Source organism: Podarcis pityusensis, assembly GCF_964106645.2.
Source record: "Podarcis pityusensis genome assembly, chromosome: 15".
NCBI classification, from domain to species: domain Eukaryota; kingdom Metazoa; phylum Chordata; class Lepidosauria; order Squamata; family Lacertidae; genus Podarcis; species Podarcis pityusensis.
In genome coordinates, this window is record NC_138040.1 from 8,314,461 (window position 1) to 8,328,730 (window position 14,270).

The 14,270-nt window shown below is 44.7% G+C and overlaps 1 protein-coding gene across 3 annotated transcripts in view; it reads right to left on the reverse strand.

The window, feature by feature from the left end:
- The window catches only part of NF1 (neurofibromin 1), a 155,445-nt gene that overhangs the window by 100,133 nt on the left and 41,042 nt on the right, over positions 1–14,270 (reverse strand). For 2 of the 3 annotated variants that reach the window (XM_080983306.1, XM_080983307.1), the window contains exons 22-31: positions 13,184–13,323; positions 12,290–12,412; positions 10,735–10,818; positions 9,805–9,921; positions 8,942–9,123; positions 8,642–8,853; positions 7,996–8,157; positions 7,272–7,375; positions 5,997–6,132; positions 822–884 (exon numbers count right to left, since the gene is read on the reverse strand). In XM_080983306.1, coding sequence (XP_080839432.1) covers positions 822–884; positions 5,997–6,132; positions 7,272–7,375; positions 7,996–8,157; positions 8,642–8,853; positions 8,942–9,123; positions 9,805–9,921; positions 10,735–10,818; positions 12,290–12,412; positions 13,184–13,323 — 1,323 coding nt within the window. The remainder of the gene's footprint in view (positions 1–821; positions 885–5,996; positions 6,133–7,271; positions 7,376–7,995; positions 8,158–8,641; positions 8,854–8,941; positions 9,124–9,804; positions 9,922–10,734; positions 10,819–12,289; positions 12,413–13,183; positions 13,324–14,270) is intronic. The other variant, XM_080983308.1, reaches the window with a different exon arrangement.

Genomic DNA, 14,270 nt, shown 5'->3' on the forward strand with positions numbered 1-14,270 from the left:
CAAAGGACACCCAGCACCTTTCGTTAAGGTTCCCAGGTTCACTTCTCTTTCACACTTTGGAGGGAAAGTCAGAAAGTAAGGCCAATCCATTTGTGTACACGTATTTTACTCCACCCTAACCAGGTATAGGTGAACAACTGAAATATTTAGAGTATGTTATTGGGGCATTTTCCCCATCCCGACCAGTTTTGGAACTTGTTTTCATAAAAAGAGGGTTGCCAAGGGCATACACTTAACTCAGCCCATCATGCATATAGTAATTGAATGAAGAGCCTCATGCATCTTGCAATCCACATCTACTTCCTTGCTTGCTGTTGCTCATACTTTAATGCTATCTACCAACTGGTGTTGCTTCCAGTTCTCATCAGAAAGGTCCACCTACTTCTCTTGAGGAATGCCTTCTTTTTTTCCTGGAGGTCCCTGCAAATACCAGTGCACACATATGCCTCACCCTTATTTTCTGACTTTCCCCTTCTTATTTAGCATTGCAAGTGACGACAAAGAGAGGTTCATCAGAATGATGGTGCACAGCTGCAGAGGTACCCTTCCGAAACGGAAATTGAAAGAGGCACATTCAAGATTTATTTTTATTTTTTTTGTAAAAAAACAACAACAGATGTGACTTCAAAGTCCAGTGTTAATTGAAATGAAAGCTCTTTGGTGCCAGAATTAGTAGAATGATTTTTACAATGAAAGTCAAGTAGAGGCTTGAAAGTGAAGAGCTTTTGGAACAGAGAGAGCAAAAAAAAAACAGAAATCAAGAAAAGGGGTGTTCTGTGTGCTTTGAAAGAAATGGCTAATAAAACTTCTCCAAAACTTACTGATTTTTTGTTTTCCTTTTTTTCTTTTACGGTAGCTTTATTCAGGAGAGAGTGGCAAGTTGCCTACAGAACAGAGATGAGCACAAACAAGTCACAGCACCAACCACATACACAGCAACAAAAGAAACCCCCAATGTCCACCGGTACACAAAATTACAGATCAAATGTAACAAAAACAGAACAGAAAATGAAATTACACACTCATGTTGGATGGAGTTTGTGTTTCATGTGAGTGACCACAATTTGTCCACAAATACGAAAGCAAGCAAATGTCAGGTTCCAATCATTTCTACTATTTCTGGCTAGGTTGAGAATTTCTAAAGAGTATTTATTTGCTAATCTGTTGTGTGTTATTGCATGTATTGTCCAGAATATTTGCTTTGAGAGGGTCCAAATCAATTCTTCCCAGTCCCGAAGTTAGATGCATAATCAGCATTGTACCAGAACTTGTAAACGGTTTAAAAAAAAAATCAACACCAAGCCCATAAATATGAACTTTTTTTTTTAGTATACCATGTAGAATATGACACCAAAGATAAAAATATTCAGGTCCCCATTCTTGCAAAGGATTGCAGTAGTGCTTCTTTTCTCCCCGCTACCCACACAAAACCTTTTGCAATGCACAGAGGGAAACTTCGCAACCTTATTTGACCAGTTCAGGCTTTAGAAGAAATATGTGCATCTGCTTCAGCTGAGTAAATATTTGGCAACTGCGGCAGGTCAGCTTCTCCCAATCCACTCATGCATTGGGCACAGGCTAAATACCCTTATCCAGCAATGCTTGCAGGATATTCCAGGTCAACTGTTACCCCAAGAACTGCAGCTGTATAATTCATTCTATCCTTACCCCACACATGGCTCTGTGACATGGTGCACCTGCTGCCTAGCAGGCAAAGCAAATGAAACATTAATGATTAAACTCTCTGCCCTGTTAGAAAGCGAGCAAAGTATTCTCGAGGTATTTACTAGTCCCTCATGACAGAATTGGTCCGGAAGGTCTGGGTCCCTGGGATAATTGGTTTCTTATTCACGGGGGGGGGGGGGAGAATTAGCCAACCTATGCATTACTGGAATAATAATATATTACTTATACCATGCCCATCTTGACCACAGCTATCAACTTTTCCCTTTTCTTGCTAGGAATCCTGTTAGGAATAAGGGAATATCCCTTTAAAAAAGGGAAAAGTTGACAGCTATGCATCTGACTGGGTCGCCCCAGCCACTCTGGGCATCTTCCAATATAATATAAAAATACAGGTTGCATGTAATTTAGTTAGGCAGCTTTTGTTGTTTAAAAAAATGCTTCTATTTGCATACATTGACAATGATTTATTTACAGCATTTAGAGATTTTTTTTAAATTAAGCGGTGTGGGTGTATATACATGCTCCCCAACTCTAGAGATAAGGGAACAATTGTGTTCCCCTTCCCACAATCTCTCAGAGCTTGGGATCCAAGACTCCCGCAATGGACTGGCAAGCCTATTGAGACCAAGTGCCAAGCCAGCCACAAGAAACAATCTGTTTTCTCCCACCAGAGGCTGGAACATACATGTTTCAAGCTAGCAGCCACCCAGTGAGATTAGACGCCCAAGCAACTTCTGGTAGGAATCGATTGTAATTAAGGATGCTTCTCCCCACCCACATGCAGCACTGAGTTGTCAGAGGAAGTTGCATCAGGGCTTCCTCCTATCCAAGAGGAATGGGGCAGGAACAACTTGTAAGGGTTAACCAGTGATGGCCAAACTTGGCCCTCCAGCTGTTTTTGGACTACAACTCCCATCATCCCTAGCTAACAGGACCAGTAGTCAGGGATGATGGGAACTGTAGTCCCAAAACAGCTGGAGGGCCAAGTTTGGCCACCACTGGGTCAAGCAGATGGCATATCTGAGGCAGAGGGTGGGGTGGGGTGGAGAGGAAACCCAGCCTCAGGGAATGCACATCCTTGCCTTAAAACCGACACACAGATCTTCACCGCTTTTCACCTAGAACAGCAAATGCAGCCCAGTTAACAGAGTCATTTGAGGAGCTTGCTCTTGGCCCTCGCTTTGGCAGTTCTTCCCCATTTCCATGCATGCATACACTTGGGAGAAACGTAGGGGGATGAGAGGCTGGGAAGAGAAGCCTGTGGACCTCACCCTGACGGCTTGGATCCTCCCAATCACGAGCTGGAGCATAATTTCCTGCCTAGGGTGCCTCCAATTCCATCAGTTAGGCAGAGGAAACTGCAAATCCCCTTCCCCCCGGAAGAAAACGATGCTTCAGTGCATGCTCAGCAGCATCCAGGTTTTAAAGATGATGCCTAGAGGCCTCTTTGGGTCTCTGGTCAACCCCCCACATTATCAGCTCCCCCTTTACACAAGAGCAAGTTTTCTGGGGGGAGGGGAAGAGAACAACTGGTGGGGAAGGCTGGCAGCAAATTCAACACAAGCCAGGCCCAAACCTCAGTTACGAGCTGATTCAGAATGTGCTCAGTCACTACCGATAAAGTTATTTACAACAACAGGTATCCCACATCCCACAACGCAACCTTTAGGGAAAATATTGTTTATGCCTCATGAGGATGTAAGTAAGTAGATACTCGATCCATTAAATAAGGGAGAAACTGAATCATCTTCACAGCAGTTCTCTAACAGCCTCTCTCCAATGGAGAAGTAACCTTGAATGCTTAATACTTTCCATAGCATCTCGAACTTTACAGTCACTACACCATAAACTCCATTAACAAAATTCATTGCACGCTCAAAGAGTTGGCTGCAGATCTGCATCTGAAACAGAAGCTGCAGACTCAGCTATTGTCCTGTACACTGTTCTATTGGGGGCTGGACAGAACCAGTTTTTACTTGGCAAAGGAGAGCACCTACGTTCTATACCCAAAGAATGAGACTAGCAAGCAAGGGCATTTGGTCCAAGTTCCCTTCCTTTACTTTGCAAGGCCCACATGTGACACGTCTCCAGTAAACGAGAGGTGTGGACATAATCACAGAACGCTCTTCCCTAACCCTGGGAATTTCATGCTGAGTGACAGTGAGAAGCAGTCACACCTATTTCCCCACTCAGTTAGTTGTCATTTCCAGAGGGAAAGCTCTTGGGAAGGATTTCACCATGATCCTTCTCTAAAAGGCACTTCATTCTTCCCGAGCAGCTTTAATATAAAGAACAGGGATACAAACATCAATCTCATTTCACCGCTGTCCCTACAGAATTGGCTTCTCAGTTGGATGGGGAGAGGAGCAAGTTAACTGATATTGCTGATAGCGCAAAGCTTTGGGGAAAGAGAACAGATGGTAAGAGAGGAAGATGTTTGGAGGCAAACCGATTATTCCTGCCCAGCAAAGCAGAAAGGACTACGTTGCTTCAAACGGACCTCCATCTTCTTTTATGACCCTTCCTGCCATCTCTCCTATGCAGAAACTCAACAGCTGCTTGCAGGAGTGAGGAATACCAGGCCCAGGGATTGAATGCATCCCTTCAGGCGCTTGGGACTCTCCCTAGGCCACACATGCCCTCGCTCACCAGCCTTGCCCCACACCCTCAAGCGTGACCTTGAAATGTGATGACAATGCTTCTTGCTTGCTCATAGCCTGGAATGCAGGCTGCTGTGCAAAAGGCAAGAGCCACCATCTCCTGCTCCACCCACTTTTGCCTCCGGCCCCACCCACCACTGGCACATGTCCCCAGAAAAAGGCTCCCTACCCACTCAGTTCAAAATCCAGATTTACTCCTTTATCAAGCCAGCTTCTCTTCCTTCCTCTTTGTCAGGGCTCCATCCAGTTCAGAAATATTGTGTGATGCTGCCTGAAACAGGACTACTTTAGAATGCACAACTAAATTCACCACCCAAGGGGAGGGGGAACAAACCTAAACCCTCCTTGCATTGAACAACTCACCTTCTCGCTCTAGGTAACCAGGAATTCCATGCAGGTGAGTGTATGAGCTGGCAGAGAAGAGATGGGATCCCTTCATTTCTCCTCTGCCAGTTTTCTTGGTTTCTACACTGGTCACAGAAGATGGAAAGCTCTCTCTCTCTCTTTCTCCTCTATCAGATTGTTTAGTAAAAGAACATTTTTTTTAACCACCCTGCCTAGTGTCTAGCATTTCAACCATCATAGTAAGAGATGTCTTTATCCATCTAGTTCCTACTCGGAGGAGACCCACTGAAATAAATGTGCCTAAGTTAGCATCCATTTATTTCAATGGATCTAGGACTAGCACTGGATGCAACTTAGCAGGCAAGTATTTTAATTTTTATATTTGCAAGCTACTAAAAAAGTTTAGAGTTTATTACCAGGGCTGTTGTAGTCTACCTGCTTTTTCCTTAAACTACTGCTTTTAAACATGCAAGAAGCTTTTCATGTAGAGGATGACACACACACACACCCATCTGCATCCTCAAATGGGCAGTCCCAGGAGAATAAAGAGATTTTCATTAATGTGCAAGCTCATCTCTCAAGCATATAACTAGCCTTTCAAGTACAGACAGCGGACACAACTCATGTGCCCCACACAGTGCATATAGCAGCACACAGGTGGAACTCTGTAAATCACTGCAACAGTAGGTGATGCATCAAAACCTCAGCAAAGGCAAAAGGTTGGCCCTGGTAACAACCAAGGTGTAATTTATTGTGCATGAATTTCCCCAGTCCAGCAGAAGCAAACGCAAGATTTCAAAAATAAATAAATCAGTAGCAGTGCCCTTGGAGGGTGATCTGAAATGGTTTAAAAGGCTCTTTCTTGTTGAATCAAGGCCAGGGAGCCCATCAGCCCTCAGCCCTGTCAGTCAATAACCTGGGGAAGAAACACAGACCACACGGCATTGCATTGATCAGACAGACAGACAAAGAATTCAAGGAGAAGAGAGAGTGGCTCACATCTCTCTGAGCCAGTTGCCCATTTCCTTCAACCACTGAGAATGCCTCTTTAACTTTTCCTCAGGCAATAGGCCCAATGCAGCTGCAACAGAAGGGACCCTCACCTTCATGGCACAGATAGGGGGAAGTAGTGCTTCTCCAGAGGTGGCTGGACTCCCAACTCCCATCAGCCCTATCCAGCATGATGGCAGTCAGCGATGATGGGAGTTGTAGTCCAACAATGTCTGGAGGGGCACAGCCTCTCCACCCTTTTCCCAACACTGTCCAACGAAATGTACAACCTAGTGTTGCCAGATTCAGGCATACCTGATAGAGACAATGGCACACGCTTCGAAGCTGAGGTGGAAACTCTGCAGAGGAGTTGATAATGGCATGGAAGAATTTCTCTGTCATCTGGAGAAGGCTCCGCTGGTTATCATCAAGGCTTTCTGCGGATTCCAACCTGTAAGACAGGTCTGTCAAGGCTTTGCCAGGCTCCCTAGCTTTATTGGTGCTGCTAACACCAAGGCTGCAGGTTTGATGCCCGTATGGGACAATTGCATATTCCTGCACTGCAGGCGGGCTGGACTAGATGGTCCTCTGGGTGCCTTCCAACTCTGCAGTTCTATGATTTCTCCAGCACAAACTACAGCTTTGTTTCCTTCTGCCTATCGCTAGCTACAATGCTGGAGAGCTTCCAAGCAGCAGATGGGACTGGTCTGCAAGTTTATCCCCCAAGCCTGGCATCTGGATGGTATCAAAATGCAGAAAGGGCTGCTTTTGTGGGCTGGCCTCCTTAGCATCAGCCAGCTTTAGTCTGAGACCATCTGCAGATTTCTGCCCCCTCCTGTCTGCAGTGAAGAGCCTGGAGCTTCGTCTACATAACACAGAGAGAGCAACATATCCCTAATTCTACTGCACCAGATTTTAATTGTAATCTACTCTGGCAGCCAAGCTAAAAAGCAGAACACAAATAAAATAAACGAGCCCTGAACAACGATAATGTCGTATCAGTCATGCACAGCTGGCCGTTATCTGAGGAGTCAGATTTGTAACTTGAAGGCAGGTTATGATAGATTAATGAGACGAGAGATGGGAGCAAGAGAGTTGGCGGTGTTCCCTGCTAATCCGGAAGCAGGGGAAAGCATCCAGCGAGCTCCAAATCTACCCAAAGGGAAACCAGAATGGGCGCTGTGACTACAATATGCCAGCTGTGACTCTTGACCTCTCCCTATAAGGCAGGGGCAGCCAACATGGTGTCTGCCAGTTATTGCTAGGCTACAATTCCCATTATCCACGCTAGTGGGGGCTGATGGGAGTTGCAGTCCAACAACACCTTGGAGGCTATCACATTGTCTGACTTTGGTACAAGGCAGCTGTGGGGAACCTTTCGCTCTCCAGGTGTTGCTGAATGTGAAGCATCGCTCAGGGCCAATCTCCTGCACCCTACATTCCCTGCTTAGAGTTAGGATCAGGGCCTCAAGCAATGGGGCTTGCCGGTGGAGGGTGGCTGGGCTGCAGTGTGTTAAGGGGAAAGCAGGCAGAATATTGCAGACTTCCTCCTCCTCCCTCTACTTCCTTCCCACCCACCCAGATTCAAACCTTGTAGGGTCCACCTCAAAGCTGACATGCTGCCATTCATTTGATGTAATTACTGCCCTTAATAAGGGCTCCAAAAGCTTCTGGAGGTAGGTTGCCCCATAAACCTGCAGGAGAGAGAATAATCCGGTTGGCGATTTCAAATTTGTGGAAGTTAAAAAAAAAAAAAAAAGAGCAGCGCTGTGCCTTTTTGTGCTGCGCTGCTTTAAGAAGTCAGTAAGGCTTCAGAGAGTCAATGAAAATGACATCTCCATCATGTTCAGGCATTGCAATATTTTGCTTTGTATTTTGCCTAGCTCCACACCACTGACAGCTCTCTGCCAACTAAGGATCACACTTCATGCATCTAATGAAGTGGACTCTAGCTCATAAAGGTTTATGCCACAATGCTGTAGCCTGCTTGGAATATGCACTTATTTGTTTTTTTAAAGAAGTTAAATGTGCTGCCCTAAGTAAAATCAGGACACGGTTTAAACTAATCCCACGTTTTAGAGTTGATGGCTTTAAAAATGAATTAACCAAGTAACCACTTTGCTGGATTACAGCTATGGAATTTAAGACACAGTCTGCACTGAAGTGATTTTAATCTGACAACAGCACAACTGCAGTGGTGCACCTAGATGCCGAAATTTTTTTTAATCCATCTGATTTCATGTTCTGGGTGAGCCTTCCGCCCCAGCTCTCTCTCTCTCTGTGCCTCTTTTGAATTTATTAAGATCAAACGTACCTTAAAACAGAACGTCATTATTTTGCTAGCCAGACTGTTTCCCCTGAAGAGCGTCTGCATCGAGTCTGCCAGCTCAACCTCTTTAGAAAACATGTTCCAAAGCAGCTGGTAGAGCAAGTGTCTGGAGTCAAAGAGGGTGACCAGGACACGAGCCAGTTCATCCTTTCAAAAACAAAGCACATAAACCCAGTCCTAAGTATTATTTTCTATGTGGCAAACAAGAACAATGCCAGGTCAGGATGGTGGGTTCCCATCTCCAATTAAAAAGGATATAAGGAAACAGTGCCTGGAAAAAGCTTTCTATGGAAAGCTGCTGCCAGTCCGAGTGGGTGCTACCAGGCTAGAAGGACTAACAGTCTGACTCGGGAAAGGCAGCTTCCTACATTCAGAAATAGAAATATATTCTATCAGTAAATCATCTTGTGAAGCTCTGATGGCAATAAACTCCAGTTTAAACTGTACAATATTCCCTGTGTGCATCTTTCAGTGCAGCCTGAAAAGAAGCAAGTAATTTTAATCAGCAACCATACATTTCATATCAGTGGCCACAAACAAGCCTTGAGGGTTGCACATGACCTGCTGAGTTGCTTGCACCCAGCACTCACCAATGCTAAAGAACATTCATGAATAACCAAAAGCATCTTACCCACTGTGAACAAGGCACTACGTTTGCCAAAGCCATAGCAATGGGTAGCTCTCCTTGGTCACCCATCATGGTGACCAACTCCACCAATCTCTCGAACCGGTCTGCCAAGACAGTTTCTGCCAGGGTATCAAACTCTGTGCCCTGCTGCAGAATTTTGGTGAGGACCTCCATGAACGTCGCTCTTGTCTGAAGATCTTTGTGATAGCCCAACCCTGCCAGCAGACAACAGAAATGTTTAGACGATGAAGCCCTGCACTTTGCTGCGCTTCACATAGCTACAATGAAGTTCCCCTGTTTTACCTATTGAGTGCATAAGGCCACTATCCACATTTGCGTTGAGCAAGTTTGACATGGCCAGGACTGTGCAGTGTCGTAACGAAGCCAGCCTTCGGGACATCCCTCGTTTTCTGCCGCCTGTTTGCGCGCTTTCGTCTTCGACTTCGCTGCAGTCATTGAGGAGGTTCATAAACAGGGTAAAGTACCTAAAAGCGAGACACAGTGGCTTGCATCTCTCTGGAGAAACAGTCCCCCTGCCCTAATATGAGGACTCCATCTCTCCTACAGAAAACCAACATTTCCCAAAGGGTACGTGTCTATGCCCCATTTACAGAACTCTGACCCCAAGGAATTCACCTGGCTTTAATCTCATCACTTTCTGGAACAAGGAAAAGCCCATTGTAGTTTCCCCAAGTCTTTTAACCTTATATTTGGCCCTTCTGTTGTCGTTTTAATTGCTCTCCCTCCTATGTATTTTATTGTTTTACTGGGAATCCACTCTGAAAATAGTTATCACTGAAGAGTAGCCAGTTATCACTGAAGAGTAGCCAGTGAACCAGCCAAAGCTGGAAACAGGAACTTCTACCCAGCAAGGCCACTTGGGCCATCTACAACAATGTTGGATCTAGGATTAACCCCCAAGCTACGAACGTGCTCCCACTGGAGTGCAACACCATCCAGAACAGGCCAATGTCCTACTTCCTGGATTTGAGAAGTTGGACATAACAGCGCTGTCCTTTCAGGATTCAGTTATGCTTGTATGTCCTACAGACTAAAACCTGCTGCCCTTCCACAAGGCTGGTGTGTCAGCAATGCCCAAGTGGTAATAAAATTCTAGCTGTTTTAGTCAACCAGGTACTAAATAAAATAAGGTAAAGGGCCTTTACTTAAGGAACAACTGGGATTTAGCTTCCATCAATTCAACTCCATCTCCTTCTTCAGGCTGTAACGGAAGTCCCGCAAGAAGAGACACCACAGCTTCCATGCTTGCTTGGTCCAAATCTCTGAACAAAGCAGGAAATAGACCATCGTTAGAATGGGGAATGTGCAACCCCCTTCACATATTCTGAAAATGGGCCAGAGCTTTGCTCCTGCCCTTTGCCGTGCTACACAGAAACAACTGGTCACATCTTCCCCATTGTGCCTGTGGGTGTTGTTTTTATTAAAATGTTTCATAATCCGGCCTTGACACAAGCCACAGGACAGTTTACAAGGCAAATAGATAAGAACATGCAAAAACACCACAATCCTTCGAAAACACATAACAAATCACTAACAATTAGTAATAGCAGAAGCACTAGCAATCTGATCTCTCCTCTGAACACTCACTGAAAAAGATGCTTCTTAACCAACAGCCTAAAACTACAGAGACACAGCCAGGCAGGGAGTTGTGTCTATGAGAAGCCATCACCCGAAAAGACACTTTTCTCACACAACTATCTCATAATGAGGCAGGACCACCAGGAGGTCAGTATGGAAGAATCTGGGACTCCCAAGTGCATACTTGCTCATGTGTTTGTTTGTTGTCTCCTCTGCTAATTTACACAGGCCACTAGAAATGGGAAGGCTGGACCCACAGCCTAGGCCAAGTGATGCAAACACTCATGTAATTCAATATGCAGGTGTTATGATCTTGGATCAGCTCTTTCTTTCTTTCTTTCCCCCGCCCTATAGTGAGCGGAAAACAGACTCCTATACAGCAGCTAGTTCCCACTTGCTATTAACAAAGCACCCGTCAAAAAGAAATCTCTGTTGTCCTGTTTCTGCAAAAGATAAGCATTGTAAGATTCTAAAGTGGCCTCTTAAGCCTCTCTCACCTTGTCAGACACTTCACATCCTCATCTGTTGCCTGGTTGGATGTTCCCATAACCCAATCTGTCAGATATTCCACCATCTTGTTCCTAAAATTGCATATTACAGAAGATTCAAAAAACAAAGTTCTACTAAATTAAAACAAAAACATGGCAGTGTATTTTTAAAATGCTAAAAAGATACCTTCCACCAAACATCTACACACACAGAGCTCAACCCAAAGCCCCCTCTTGATTTGTCATTTCGTCACTAGCTGAACACCTCTCAGTTCCCATCGTATGACTCTTTGTTTGCTGTGTTTGAACTACTATATAAGCTTTTGTTTTGAAATTCCTCAGGGTAGACCTTCTCAACTGGCACAGAGTTGAGTGAGCTCTGTTCTATTGCAACAGCTATAATAAACACTGGCTCTCTAAATTGCTTGTAAGCCGCTCTGAGCCCGGCCTTGGCTGCGGAGGGCGGGTATAAATAAAAATTATTATTATTATTATTATTATTATTATTATTATTATTATTATTATATCTGGATGCTGGACTTGAAAATAGTGTCCTTGGTTCTGTGGTTTATTCAAAAGGTGGTTGTTCTTCACCTGGGTAATGAACAGGTGTAGAGGCGAATTCTTACCACAGGAAGATTTAGGCTCAAGCGTTCTTCATATCGTTTTGAGCGATTGTGCAAAGTGGTCCAAGTGGCGGAAACTAGAATGGCTGCAGGCACTAATAGCAAAGGTATTCTTGTATTGTGGCTACTGAAGAGCCATCCAAAAAATGATAGATGAGAACGGTCTTGTGTTCAGATGAAAAATGTCTTAATTTCCCCCCCTGACCTGGCATTCTTCAGCCATGTAGGCAGTTGGATCTAGTCATCCTTTCAATTTCCCACAATGCCTCTGACCCAGTGTTGCTCTGGAGCCTACAAAGCATATCTATCACCATCACTACCTGGATCTCTGTTACCAAAGCCAAGTAATCCTGCCAAAGCCCACTGATGGAGAGGAAAGCCCAACCATCAGAGGATACTTTGCCCAGGACCCACTCAAACCTGGAGCCAACCTCACATTGATTTCGGCTTTAAATATATATAGCATGGGTAGGCAAACTAAGGCCCAGAGGCCAGATCCAGCTCAATTGCCTTCTAAATCTGGCCTCTGGACGGTCCAGGAATCAGTGTGTTTTTACATGAGTAGAATGTGTCTTTTTATTTAAAATGCACCTCTGGGTTATTTGTAGGGCCTGCCTGGTGTTTTTACATGAGTGGAATGTGTGCTTTTATTTAAAATGCATCTCTGGGTTATTTGTGGGGCATAGGAATTCGTTCATTCCCCCCCCCCCACAATATAGTCCGGCCCCCCACAAGGTCTGAGGGACAGTGGAACGGCCCACAGCTGAAAAAGTTTGCTGACCCCTGATATATAGCCATCAGACAGAAAGACAGACACAGACATAACTAGGTATAGGGATAATAATTGTGGCAAGAAACAGTCCACCTCAATCAACTATTTCCAAGAAAAACAGGAAGATTGGCACAGTATTCTTCACTTAGGCAACACCAACCCTCACCTGAATTTCATCTCTTGACAGAAGGAAAGATCATCACGCCTCTCCATCATTACCTTCACAAGCTGACAGAGTTTAGTTTTTATCTGAATGGCATGGACCAGATTCCCCAGGACACGTACATATCTGTGGAAAAACAGGCCCAAGCCTGAGTTTAGGTTAAACCTCCTTCTAAGGACTCGAGCATCTGGGGGGCACCTTCAAAGCAAATACATGTCAAAACAACAACAACAGTCTGAGAGGTATTTTTCTGATAAACACACAGGCCTCTATTAAATGCTGGGAGTGAGCCATCTTACTACGATTGTAAAAATATAGGCCATAGAGCACGATGTCAAAAAAGAAAAAGAGAGTCAAGACTTACTTAAAATGGTACCTGAACTAGGTGGTGTCAGGTGAGGAATTCAGCCTGGGGGAGGAATGCAGGAATCTCAACTGCAGCATTCATGACAGAGGGCCATCCAACCTCTGCTTAGAAACCTCCAAGGAAGGAGAGTCCACAACCTCCCGAAGGAGTCCAAAGAACCAGTACATCAGGGTGGGCCACCTGTAGTCCTCCAAAGGTTTTTAGACTACAATTCCCATCATCCCTGATCCATTGGCCATGCTGGCTGGCAGGCAGGCAGCTGATGGAAGCTGGAGTCCAATAGCGAGGGAGGGAGGGGTTCACAGGAGTCCCAGGCCTGCCCCTCACCACTTCAATCTCCTGTAGGCAACTAGTAAGAATAGGCTAACTTTTTAAAGTGGTTTTAAACTGCTTTCAATATTGTGTAATACTGTATTTTAATAGTTATGTTGTGTTTCAATTGTTGGAAGCCATTCTGGGACCTTAGGGTAAAGGGCCGGTAACATAATGTAGCAGTAACTGCAGTGGTATTAACAGTAACAACAACTTGCCTGACAAGGTTCAGCATCATGGTCTCAATGCTGGCTTGTCCCAGGTGTTCTGAACTCCCTTCTGTATGATTATCAAGCAGGTTCTTCATAATTGCAATGGTCTGCTCCACAAACTGGGTGTTGCTGTCATTCAACAAGACCTGTAACAGAAGCAAACTGTGCAGTAGTTTGAGTTTTCTGGCCGGCATGCCAACGAAACTCATAAGCCTAGATTAAAATTGTAATACCCAGTGGTGCTAAACCAAGCTGAGTTCATAAAAGGGACACGAGTATAATTATTCGCTTAATGACCTCTATATCTGTGATGAGAAACAGGCACACAAATTTGCTACCTCTGGCTGCCTCTGAAAGAAGACATATTCCGCACTGAATTGGGGAAATCCCTCCTACAGCTTCCCAGTGGCTGCTAAAAAGCCCTGAAGGGGAAGGCAGGAGGCAAGGAGAAAGTTCTGGGACTACCAACAGCCTAAGGAAATTCTGTTGTATTCTTTTATCTTTTCACGCTACAAAAGTACTAAATAAAAACATGGCCTTGAGCGCATTGGCAGAATGGTGGTACAGAAATGCAATCAAACCTATTGCTGGGAGGGGCTAATAATAGGCACTGTGCACATCTGTGAATACCCCTGAGCTATTGACATTTGGCTAGTCTCACTAAAATGCTGCAAAATTTGGGAGCCACCCAATATAGGAAATTGGGTGCTGAAACTAATCAGGTCTGGGTCAGCTCACTGCCTGGATGGAAACCCCCTCAAGTGACGCCCCCCCCCCCCCAGTCAGCTATGTTGATGCAAAAATGCAAACTAGTGTTTGGGCTGAAATTTAGGGGTAAGCTGGGCATAAACTCCCAGTCTAAAAGTGTTCTAGGGGCTTCGCTTATCTCTTACATACTGTATTCACTTTTTTAAAAGCCAGGTGAATTTAACACTTTTTAAATTCTAATAAATGGGTTCAATTGAAACTAGTAACCAGTAGACCAAGATATCCAATTGCTTTTAGCTGCACACCAATGTATTCATTTAGGTTATGGAATTCCCTGCTCCAGCCCACACCCCGGAATAGACTGACAATAGCCATTGGGCTATTG